General features: G+C 40.0%; 1 protein-coding gene across 1 annotated transcript in view; it reads left to right on the forward strand.

The window, feature by feature from the left end:
- The window catches only part of LOC140734149 (transmembrane 9 superfamily member 2-like), a 78,005-nt gene that overhangs the window by 40,055 nt on the left and 24,964 nt on the right, over nt 1-12,986 (forward strand). Inside the window, exons 8-12 of the mRNA XM_073057749.1 lie at nt 3,100-3,179; nt 3,648-3,756; nt 5,391-5,523; nt 8,619-8,738; nt 11,770-11,827. Of these exons, the coding sequence (XP_072913850.1) occupies nt 3,100-3,179; nt 3,648-3,756; nt 5,391-5,523; nt 8,619-8,738; nt 11,770-11,827 (500 nt within the window). The remainder of the gene's footprint in view (nt 1-3,099; nt 3,180-3,647; nt 3,757-5,390; nt 5,524-8,618; nt 8,739-11,769; nt 11,828-12,986) is intronic.

The raw sequence follows: 12,986 nt of genomic DNA on the forward strand, positions 1-12,986 counted from the left end.
TGAGTGGTGCAAGCTCATTGGATTGGAAAAGCCTATTACAGTACTGTATTTCTAAATTACTTTAGAAATTACTTCATTTACTTACTGTCCACGAGTAATTACCCATTGAAACATGTGACTTACTAAGTTATTTCAAGTATAAGTGAATTGACTTACAAGGTTATGAACTGAGAGTCACAGAAACATAAAAACCGTCGATTTCCTTCCTTGAGTAAGTGAGTGAAGCAGATGGTTTGTACAGCAGTGGTTGTTAATTCCAAATTTAAATACTTGAATTTCAATTTCCCGATTATTCAGTGCTAGCGGTTAGTGTGATGCTATTACAGTCCGAGGTGTCAGTGTATGAAGATAGGTGGAGGGGTAGGTAGTGCTGAGGAAGCAATGCGATTGCAGCAGGACTTAGACAAATTGGAAGAATGGGCAAAAAGTGGCTGATCAAATACAATGTTGGGAAATGTATGATAATGCATTTTGGTAAAAGGAACAATAGTGCAGACTATTATCTAAATGGAGAGAAGGTTCAAATATCAGAGTTACAAGGGGACTAGGAGTCCTCGTGCAAGATCTCCAGAAGGTTAATATACAGGTTCAGACTGTAGTAAAGAAGGTAAATGCAATGTTGGCACTTATTTCAAGGAGAATAGAATATAAAAGCAAGGAGATAATGCTGAGGCTGTATAAGACACTAGTCAGGCTGCTCTTGGAGTATTGTCAGCAGTTTTAGGCACCATATCTTAGAAAGGATGTGTTGTCATTGGAGAGAATCCAAAGGTGCTTCACGAGTACGATTTTGGGAACGAAAGGGTTAACATATGAGGAGCATTTGGCAACTTTGGGCCTGCACTCACTGGAATTTAGAAGAATATGGGGTTATCTCATTGAAATTTACCGAACGTTGAAAGGACCGGATAGAGCGGATGTGGAGAGGATGTTTTCTATGGTGGGAGTATCCAGCCTCAAAATTGAGGGGTGACCTTTTAGAGCAGAGGTAAGGAGGATTTTTTTTTTAGCCAGAGAGGACTGAACCTGTGGAACGCTCTGCCACAGACTGCAGTGGAGGCCAAGTCTGTGGGTATATTATCCTGATCAGTCAGGGCATCAAAAGATATGGCAAATAGGCAGGTGTATGGGGTTGGGTGGGATCTAGGATCAGCTGTGATGGAATGATCAGACTCGATGGGCTGAATAGCCTAATTTTGCTCCTTTGTCTTATGGTCTTGTGTTTGGAGTTTAATTCTGGCACACTCTGGTAATCATGCTTGTACATTCCTTCCTGTGTGAGTGTAGGTTTCCTCTGGGTGCTCTGGTTTCTTCCCACAAACCAAAGGCATACTAATTTTAATTAGTGGCTTAAGTGGTCATTGTCCCATGAGTAGATTTGGGTTAAATCAGTGGGCTACTTGAAGGGCTGGAATGCCTTGTTCTGCGCTGTATTTCTAAATAAATAAGTTTACTGTTACTTTATTGCATTGTATCCAGAATTGTATGAGCATTCTTTTCAGATTACTGCAGGAAACAACTTGTAATCCTTGTGAATAGAAAAAATTTTTTAAGCATAAGTTGGTCCACTAGAGGAACTCAGGGTATGGGAGAATATGTGGGGGGAGGGGGTCAGGCAGCATCTGTTTATATATTTTGGGTTTAGATTCTTCATCAGAACAACATCGTGAAGGACAGATAGAAAAGTGAGGGCGTGTTGTCGAGCAGGGTTTAAATCTCGTGGAGGGAGATGAGCAGCTGGGAGAGGAGAGGTGAAGGAGGTAGCAGCGGCTGGGTGGTGATAACAAAAACTACTAATGGGCCATAAGACAGGAGCAGAATTAGTTCATTCAGCCAATTGAGTCTGCTCCACATTCTATCATGGCTGATTTATTATCCCTCTCAACCCCATTCTCCTGCCTTCTCTCCATAAACCTTTGACTCCCTGACTAATCAAGAACCTATCAACCTCTGCTTTAAATATACCTAGTGTCTTGGCCTGCACAGCAGTCCATGGCAATGAATTCCTCAGATTCACCACCCTTTGGCTAAAGACATTACTCATCTCTGTTCTAAGTGGACAACCATCTATTCTGAGGTTGTGCACTCTGGTCTTAGACTCTCCCACTTTCGGAAACATCCTCTCCACATCCACTCTATCCAGGCCTTTTGATAGGAAACAGAGGTGATAAGAGGAATCATTTAAGAAATGAAGGGCAGGTGGGATGGAGAGGTGATTTCGGGGGGGGGGGGGGGGTGGGGTGCAGGCAAGGATAGGAGACCGAGTGGTCTGTATGTGGATAATTGATAAGTGGAGCCAGGTTGAGGAGTAGTGAGAAACATGGGGCTGGAGAGTGTGGTTGGAAGAAAGAGGCTGTGGAAGAGGACCTGGGTGGATCAGGTGAGTGAAAGGAATATGGTCAAATTAGTTTTGATGACAAGTGCAGTGTGTTAGTCTGAGTTGTGGAAAAAGACTGTGTTTAGTTACTTGCAGTAATGTTAGTCAAAACGATTAAATGTTTAACAGTATAACTGTCGCAGTCATTGCTCATTGTGTAACTGCATTCTAAGATTGTTTAAAATGGCTGTCTACCTTTTTAAGTCTTGACATTTGCCTCTGATTCATATCCAACACACACAAAATGCTGGAGAAACTCAGCAAATCAGGCAGCATCTATAGAGGGGAATAATTTATCTCAATTGATGTTGCCTGACCTGCTGAGTTTATCTAACATTTTGTGTGTGTTGCTCTGGATTTGCAGCATCTGTGGACTGTCTCATGATTGTGTGTTTCTGTGCTGTATTGGGCTATGACTCTAATAAGGAAACCACGTCACAATCAAATGGCAGGTTGCAACTTTGTGAAACTAAGGAACTGTTCTTTTGCTTGCGTATTTGCAGTTTAGGTTTACAGGTTAGGTTAACATTATGACCGTGTTCTGAATGATTATATTTCAGTTTGAAAGTTACATTTTAATTGTATTTGACTGATTAGTGGATCAAAATAAAAGTATACTAATGGCTTCAATGAATTTGTTCTTCATTGTTGTAAAGTGCCAGGATTTATTTGATAACGATATATGCTGGTAATTTTAACGTGTAATTTTTTTTCATTTCTAGGAAGATGCTAAGATAAAGTGGGCTTCCAGATGGGATTACATTTTGGAGTCCATGCCACACACAAATATTCAGTGGTTTAGGTATGTCTATATCATAAACCATTCAAATTAATGTATACCTTTCCCACACCCAACCTTCCCCAATTTCCATTTGACTTGCAAAACCATCTATGGTTCTCATATTAATATGTAATTAGTTTTGCTACAACAAGTGTATGGGACATTGGAAAAAAGTTGAATTTCCCCATGGGGATGAATAAAGTATCTATCTATCTATCTATCTAAATACGTAGAGTTTGGCTGTTTATAAATAAAGGTAATTTTACCTCATATCGAATGTTTTTTTCATGAACTGAGAAACATGAACAAATCACCAAATTAAAAATGTGTTACTGTTTTCTATTTCAATAGCATATTTGAAATTCATTCAAATTTTGAAAATACCATGTGTATAGTACCTATACAGATAGTGAACTGGCTCATTTGATGAACAAGTGTCATGGTGCAGTTACTTATGTTAAATTGTTTTTCTCATTTGTTTTTTTTTAGCATTATGAATTCCCTTGTGATTGTCCTCTTCTTATCTGGAATGGTGGCAATGATTATGCTTCGGACCCTACACAAAGATATTGCCAGATACAACCAGATTGATTCGGCAGTAAGTACATTCATGGAGTGTGTTCAAATGGTGATGATAATTATGTCATAGAAGCAATGTGCTGTGGCTTTGATCTTCCTCATATAGTATGCAATCTTTGTTATAATTAATCACTTTCTTATTAAACCTTTGATTTTACTTTCTCCCATTCTATCGTGCGTTCCTTCAACAATTATTTATGATGCAGGAGATGGACAATCAGACCATTAGGTGCACGCTAGCTCCCACGGAGCAATTCCTTCATTCCCATTTCTGTCATCTCCCTGCGCCACTAGAACTTAATCTCTAGCAAGCTCAGTAGCTCTACCTTGAATCTTTTGTTTCTTACCTATATTGAAGGGGGATTTACAGTATTGAAACCCTGTTTACCTAACTTTGTCAAGAAGAAAAAAATCCATCAGTTTCAGAATCTAAATTAGTAATAGACTTGGTCTCATTTGCTGTTCACGGAACTGTCCAAACATTCTCTGTTGATCTTGTGTACTTGTGGACATACACATGGGTTGGTGTGTACATGTCCCATTGCCTCTCTTCTATAGCCCAGCTTTGATTATTTTTCCTTGTTCTACAGTGCCCAACTGGTGATGGTTTTACTAATTGGGTTCTTTTACTTCCCTTCAGTATGTTGAGAACTTCAATCAAAACACCTTGTTCCTTCTGAAACTCTAAGGAATAGAATATTAAGTTGTGCTATCTTTGTAAATAAATTTTTGAAACATGTAAGGTGCATTGCCAAAAAATGCAAGTAGTGTTCTCTCCAAGGTTTTTCAAGGATGCATGGTGACCTCTGCTCCACATACTCCCGTTGTAAGCAAAGGCCCACACACTGTCCATCCTTGATTCATTATTGCCTTCCTCAATGACTGGCATGCTCCCCTATTCCTTTGTAACTATTGTTGTAGTTTGTATACTTTTCCAGGATATTGAAACTCTCAGTACTCTTTCCTTCCTCTTATTGCTCAGAAATATTGGAGAAAACAAACCTGTTATTCTCTGCTCCCATAAGCACTGCCTTCTCATAATATTTCACTCCCGCACCCCCAATATTTAAAGCTCTTCATGATCTCATTTTTCTTAATGAAAGGAAAGTGCTAGAAATATTCAAGATGTCAGCTAACATAATAAGAAAGAGAACTGAGCTGATATTTCTGATCACAGATCTTGTATCATAACTCAATACCATGGAAAGGGTATTGAGATGTAATCTTTGTTTCCATAGATACAGTCTGATCAGCTGAGTATTTGTAGCATTTCTTATTTTACCTTAGATTATCAATATCTGTAGCACTTCCCTTATCCAAATGTTTGCAGTGTACTCTTTAACCTCATTTGGGATAATTCTATACATTTGCAGTATAACATTGGTGTCGTTCTGAGCTAATGTCAGATTTCTCAACAGTTAAGGCTGTAGGGAAAAGCTAGAATCATGGAGAGGTCAGGATCCAATGTGAGGCTTTCATGAGGAAGGGATAAATTATCACAAGTGTATTTTTTTTTGAATTGGTACAAATGAAACTTCACAGTGACCTAAGTTATGTTGTTAATGAAGCCTTGTGCCACATTTGTACATTAGTTTGACTGTTTACTGTTTCTGTATAATACTGATGCACTTGATACTGATGACATCTCTGCAGGAGGATGCACAGGAAGAGTTTGGTTGGAAGCTGGTGCATGGAGATATCTTCAGACCTCCCAGGAAAGGAATGCTGTTGTCAGTTTTCCTTGGGCAAGGAACACAGATCTTCATAATGATGTTTATCACTCTTTGTAAGTGTTAAGTGTCCTTTGTTGCTAAGACATTTGTATAAGTGGATTATTGCTCATCTTTTTGAATTATTGCTTGTTTTTCTGGAAGTTTGCAAGATTGGATAAACTTCAATGTGGTATTTCAAGTAGTTTGGTAGGAAGGGCAAAGGATCAAAGGATTCAAAGTACATATATTATCAAAGTGCGTATGCAGCACACAGCTCTGAGATTCGTCTTCTCCACAGAGTCACGAAACAAGGAAAACCATGGAACCCATCAAATTACTCCCCCCCCGTGCAGAAAAAACAAATCACATAAACAACAAGAATGTCAACTCTCACACCACACAAAAAACTAATAGTGCAAATGGCAACAAGAACATCAAACCTCCGTGCAAAAAAAATTGCAGAAATAGCAACGTGAAAGAATAAACAAAAACACAAGATTGAAGAATTCATATTCATTTCAGCTCAATGCTCATTATCTGAAGGCTGCCCCGATTCAAAGTTACCCAAAAATAGCAAAGCAGCAACAGAGAAAGGAGCAACAGTCCAATCCACAAGCAGTAGACCGAGAACTTTGGAACCAGCCTCTGACAGCATCAAGGGAGGGAGACCATTCAAATGCAGATGCCTTCCCTTGGGAGCAGTGGGTGGTGGGGAGGGGAGAGAGAGACGGTCATATGCTGACACCTTCCTCTGGCAGCAGCGAGGGAGAAACTGGTAGATGGCACTGAACACTTGTTCATCTTCTGCACCCGACTCGGTGTTTTCAATCTTCCTCCACGTTTTAATCAACGAGATTGGTGAGAAATGGAGTTGATTATTGGTACACGTCCCATCTCTATGCTTCTTGGCTTCGAGGCCACTTGCCTCCTGGAATCTTCTTGGAGGCAAGTGCCAGATGGCTCAAATGGCCCGAAATCACTCCATCAAATATAGATCACAGGGTCCAACAGTACCAGAACCATATTTGAAAGAAAAAGAAGGCATAAAAGAAGAGGAAGAAAGAGTTTTGTGGGCCATTTTCTGGAGAATGTTGCCCGTGGTTGCTGGTGCCATCTTCTTATGGATCTTTGATTTAAAGAGATTTAAATCAGGTTGAATGTTGGAGGAATGTGAATGTGTTTTAACGTTTTGTAATTCTGTTGTAGCTGAAAGCATTGGTGCAGAAGATGAGACTAGTTCATGGCAATGGAGTTCTTTTAAATATAACTCAAAGTAAATCATTCGGATCTGAAGTTACTGGTTAAAAATAATGGAAATCAACAGTAATTAGCTCAGTTGTGAAGTACAAAGGGTGGAACGTGCAGCTGAGTGTCTCCTGTGACGATATATTGCAAAGCAGAATGGGTTACCTCCACAGTTATCTCTATAGATACTCTCATCTTCATTCTGCTGATGTTGAATGAGTTCCTGGAGAAATTGGTGCTCTTGAAAAGGTTCAAAGGTTTGTTATATTTTTAAAGTATACATATACGATACAGCTCCGATATGCGTCTTCTCCAGGTAGTCATGAAGTACAGAAAACCATGGAATTTGCTGAAAGAGAATGCATCAACCCCCCCCATGAAAAAGAAACAAAATCTGCAAACCCTAAGCTGCCCCCACCCACTTCCTCGCACAAAAAAAATAACAGATCGCCCACATGGAAAATGGCAACTGGAACACCAAACCCCAGATCCCCAACCCCCTCCCTCGCACAAGAACTAACAGATCGCCTGTTCAAAAAACAGCAGCTAGAACATCAAACCCCCAACCCCTCCCTCGCAGAAAAGAACAGTGACAATGGTACCAAGCCCCCAACACCTTCTCTCACAGACAAAAAACAGATCATCCACACGGAAGAACACCAACAAGAGCATCAGATCCCAAATCCTCAACTCCACCCTTGCACAAAAAGTAACTTATCGCCCACCTGCCATTTGGCAGCAAGGAAAAAAATCACAGTAAACTGAAGGAGACCAATATTACTACAGTCCAATAATCACATAAATCTCAGAATTTTGAAAACATCCTCCCATCGGTATCGAGGAGAGTGGCTAAACGATCTCAGTCCTTCTATGAAGAGCAACTGCCATGCAGGGTATGAGCGCTGCCATCCTGGCTACTGAACACCATCGACCCTGGAGCCTCCGTGAAGAACAACTGCTGACCTCCTCCATATTCACCTCGAAGCTTCAAAATTGAGTAGTTATTGACTCTGTGCTGTCTCTACGAGGCAGCTCATTCTCTTAGTCCTCTCTGGGACCCCATCTTGTCTTCTTCATGAGGTGGCTCGTGCTCTCTGTCCTCTCCGGGGGACAGCAGAGCACTAGATCAGTTGATCGAATTCCAAACTACACATGACAAGTTTCAACAGTTTCCAAAACAGAATCAAGACAAAAAGAACAAACAGAAGATGTAGAGAAAGTGAAATAATTGAAGGGATATGGCTTTGTGGAAGATGTTGCCTGAGGAATTGTTCGCTGGTGCCATCTTGACTGGAAGTAAAACATTAATGGGAAAAAAAGTCAAATTATTGCTTGATGTTGGATTCCGATGTTTTTAATCCAAGTTTCTTCTGGGTGTCAGGAAAAAGGCATAAAACATGTTGCTTCACGGTCATTTTATTAAGTGTTAATAGAACAAAGAAAATATGGAATGGACAGTAGCCAGAGTCTAAGAACAAAGAAAGTGGGGGGCGGGGGAAGATGGCGGAGCAATGAGTTCAGTTAGATAAGAGACATTCCATTCAATTTTGTAGATTAGAGTCAACTATTATATAGTACCTATTCAGATAATGTGATGCCAAAGAAGCTTCCAGAATCAGACAAAGAACTGTAACCACTAGGGGACTCACTGAACAATTGCATATACATACTGTGAATACGGGGGAACATACTAAACAATTACATGCATATAGGTAGCTATATAAAAATACAAGGAGACATAAATTGTTAAACTGCACAGAAAATAACAATTATACAGTCTAATCAACATCGACACTGTTCAGAGTGGATGGACAAAACTGAGTTTTCCTCTAGGGTGTTGAACTCTTCTGTAGTGACTGGGTAAGGGAGACACTGGTGGTCTCTTTCTACACATTGACACGTTCCTCTTTCTCTTTCCCTTTAGTCCTCGCATGTCTTGGGTTCCTTTCTCCAGCAAACCGAGGAGCACTGATGACCTGTGCTGTTGTCCTCTGGGTCTTGTTAGGAACACCTGCAGGATATGTTTCTGCTCGAATGTACAAGAGTAAGTCATGCTTTAAGCAGCTATTTGTTCTTGACTATACCGTTGTTGCAGTGAATCAGTCTCACTTTGTGGAGAATACAAAGATGTAAAGGGTTTTTAAACCGATCTGTGCTACATTAAATGTTGACAGATAGATACTGGGCTTTTAAAGGGTGCTCAGCCATTAATGTGGGAGTAAGAATGTGAGGCTTTCTCTGCAGATGTGCAGCTGAGGGCCGGTGGAATTAAGTTTGCAGCAATTTTTTTAAAAAAAGGCATTGTGCTGACTCATTCTGTTTCAAAACCACTTTAATTTTCAGTCACATTTGATGCTGCAATGAATGCCTATTTTTAGATATTCAATATCTCAGATTTGGTCTAGCATCTGCAAGGTTCTGGTCTTCATTCTGTAGAATATGCAATCAATTATCTCAAAGTCTGTTCAGAGTTTGACATGTCACTGATTCCACTGGTGATACAGGAGAGAAAAGACTCCATTGTTTTGCAGTAATATTCTGCCCTGCTTCTAATTTATTGACCTCTTGTTGTTTTATTTCATTTTATTTGAAATTGATACTTTGAGATGATGTCAGAGGTATTTAAAATCTGTTAAAAATCCCTTATTAGTGTTTGCACCCCAGTTGATTGCATCCGTACTACCACCACATGCCCCCAGCCCCAGTCCATTCCAGCTTCATCATATGTCTGCATTAGTAGCGGGGCTTCTCTACTGCCTGAACTTTAGTGACATTCTTTATACTGTGCCTTACTTGGGTGGAGAGGCTCGGCAATAGTGCCATTTTGCCGCCAGTGCAGGCAGATAGGGTCAATCAGGGGCACTGGGAAGTTCCCACAAAATACAGCTTATTACAGTTGAATAATCTGAATCCACTGTGTAAGATGATGTCCATTTACTGTTTGTCTGCATCTTGGTCTATTTCCACAATGATTAAAGTGACTGGTAATTGACATCAACTTCTCCCAACCCCACTTCTATATTTCTTGTCTTAGCAATTTTAGTGTGCCATCTGCATTACTGTTATGTTTTTCCAAGGGGAGGTAATCTTTTCTCCTTTACCCTATAAAATCTCTCTAGTTTGATGTTGTTTTGCTTTCTACTTCTATACCATTTCCATTTCTAGTGGTTAGTTTTACCTCTGTTTTCTGCTTTGGGAGTGAGGGAAATTCTCCACCACAGATTCTCTGAGATGAAAACTTATAAAACAAAGCGGTGGGTGTACACATACAAAACCTTGTTCACGATGAAAGCAGCCTTTAGGCCGGTTAAACTGCACATCACACTTAGCCCTTCCTTTTATCTGTTCCATCAACCTATCTGATTACATGAGCTGTTTAAACAAAAAAAAACAAAATGGGAGTACGATTACAAGAACTCCGTTTTATTTGGAAGCCCTCTATTATATGTAACAAAACTGAGATGTTACCTTAAGATCTAAGTGCATAATCCCCATTCACTGGAATCTACTGCTTTTATTAGGTGTTAAATTTCAGTTTCTCACTGTAGTTTACACCTCAGGCCTTCAGAATATTTCTGCAGCCTATGTTTTACACGTTTGTTGTTTTTGGTGGGATGTCAGCTTGAGTATCTTTTTGATATATGCGCTCAGTGTCAATTTATTAGGTATCTCTTGTATCTGATAAAGTGGCCAATGAGTGTATGTTTGTGGTCTTTTGCTGCTGTAGCCCATTCACTTAAGGGTTCTACATGTTGTACGTTTAGAGATGCTCTTCTGCACATCACTGTTGTACATGTGGTTATTTGAGTTCCTGTTGCCTTCCTGTCAGCTTTAACCATTCTCCTCTGACCTCTCAAATTAACAAGGTATTTTCACCCACAGAAGCCCCACTTACTGGATACTTCTGTTGTTTTTCACACCATTATTTGTAAACTCAAGAGATTGTTTTTCATGAAAATTCCAGGAGATCAGATTCTGAGATACCATCCTGTCTGGCATCAACAATCTGTCTGACAACACAGTCAAAGTCACTCAGATCACATTTCTTCCCCATTCTGATGTTTGGTCTGAACAACAACTGAACCTCTTGACGATGTCTATACGCTTTTATGCACTGAGTTGCTGCCACATGATTGACTGATTAGATATTTGCATTAATGAGCAGGTGTACAGCTGTACCTACTAAATTGACCACTGGATATATTTTGTAAGTGTGACATCGGACCTCAGTAATGACAAACATGGTAATGTCTGGGTTAGAACTTCCTTTGGTGATTGAGCAATGCCCATAAAAGCAACAAACTTAATGCAGACCAATTATGAATTATGAACAATGTTCTGTTTATTGTAGTCGACCTTGACAAGGGGAAGAGTTCCACACCCTAAAGCAAACAGCAAAAATCAGAAATGAAAATTGTGAAGATGCTTGATATTCTCAACTCCAAAAGCTGACGCTTTATCAGGCATTTGTCAGACTGCAGTTGGAATATTGTGAACAGTTTTGGGCCCCTTATGTAAGAAAAATGTGCTGGCATTGGAGAGAGTGCAGAGGAGGTTCACAAGAATGATTCTGGGAATGAAAGGGTTAATGTATAAGGAGCGTTTAATGGCTCTAGGTCTGTAGTCAATGGAGTTTAGAAGAATAAGGGATCTCATTGAAACCTATCAAATATTGAAAGGCCTAAGTAGAGTGATGTGGAGAGGATATTTCTGAAAGTGGACAAGTCTAGGACCTGAGGGTGTGCCCTCTGAATAGAGGGACATTCATTTAGAACAGAGATGAGGAATTTCTTTAGCCAGAGGGTAATGAATCTGGAATTCTTTGCCACAGCGGCTGTGGAAGCCAAGTCATTAAGTATATTTAAAGCAGAGTTTGATAGGTTCTTGATTAGTCAGGGCATCAAAGGTTATAGAGAGACGATGGGAGAATGAGGTTGAGACCAGATGGACTATATGGCCTAATTCTGCTCCTATGTCTTATGGTCAGATATTCTTGCTCAAGGCAATAAAGAGAACCAGGTTTCAAATATCTGCTAATATTTTGATTAACTATTGTGTTTTTTTTTTCCTCACAGCGTTCGGTGGTGAGAAATGGAAAACCAATGTTCTCTTGACTTCTTTCCTTTGTCCTGGGTTAGTACTTTCCAGCATATTTTTGTAACAGTAGAATTTGTGTGTAACTGTATATTTTTGGTGCACATACTTCATCAATGTAATCATTTTATTGGAAGGATAATGGGTAAGACTTAAATAATAATGTAATTTGTAAACACAGGAGATTCTGCAGATGCTGGAAATCCAGAGTAACAGACACAAAATGCTGGAGGAACTCAGCAGTTCAGGCAGTATCTATGAAAGGGAATAAATGGTTGCTGTTTCAAGCCATGAAGAGTCTCAGCCTGCAGTGTTGACTGTTATTACCCTCCATACATGCTTCCTGACCTGTTGAGTTTCTCTGGTGTTGTGTGTGCTGAACAATGTATCTCCTGCACCAGGAACAACAGCAATAAATGTGAGCATGACAAAGGTGGGATCCCTCAGTGGGGTGAGCCTCTTCTGAGGAGGAGCTGGGAAGAACATAATGGCATACAGGAACAGGCCATTCAGCCCACAATGTCCATGCTGAATATGGCGCCAATCCAAATCATCCCATCTACCTGCACATCGGTGTCAGTGGGTCACTGAGTTCTAGACATGACATGTTGGTGATGCATTTCAGTGTGACAAATATATTCATCTTTCAAAAACATCTTTATACATGGTCTACGTGTATCCCTCCACTGCATCCCTGTCATATACTTGTCCAAATTGCTCTTAAGCATAACACAGAGGCACACCACTCTGATGTATCGGGCTGAGTATTCATAGGGTTTTGGCCTGAAACATCAACTGTTTATTCCTCTCTATAGATGCTGCCTGAACAACTAAATTATTCTTGATTAGTGTGCCGAGTTCTGAGTTAATGTATAATTTGTTTGAATTCATGTTACAGGTCATAGGCAAGGTCTCGAGTTAGTGAGGCATTTTAGGGTAAATATGACTTTGAATGCATTCAGTTGGAGCTTGTTTAGTTTAATACTTCGTAACGTTGCATAGTTCGTGTCAGATCAGGATCACCAACTTGGATATGTGAAGCAGCAATCTCAGCTACTTGGGTGCCACCAGCCTGCAGTCTTCACATCATTCATTTACATGCACACAAACATTTAAACTGGGAACCGGATAATAACTTGCCCTCAGGAACTTCATTATGGCATTGAGACGGTAGAGAGTTAAAAAAATTTTGTGCATT

Source organism: Hemitrygon akajei, chromosome 10 (genome assembly GCF_048418815.1).
Source record: "Hemitrygon akajei chromosome 10, sHemAka1.3, whole genome shotgun sequence".
Classification (NCBI taxonomy): domain Eukaryota; kingdom Metazoa; phylum Chordata; class Chondrichthyes; order Myliobatiformes; family Dasyatidae; genus Hemitrygon; species Hemitrygon akajei.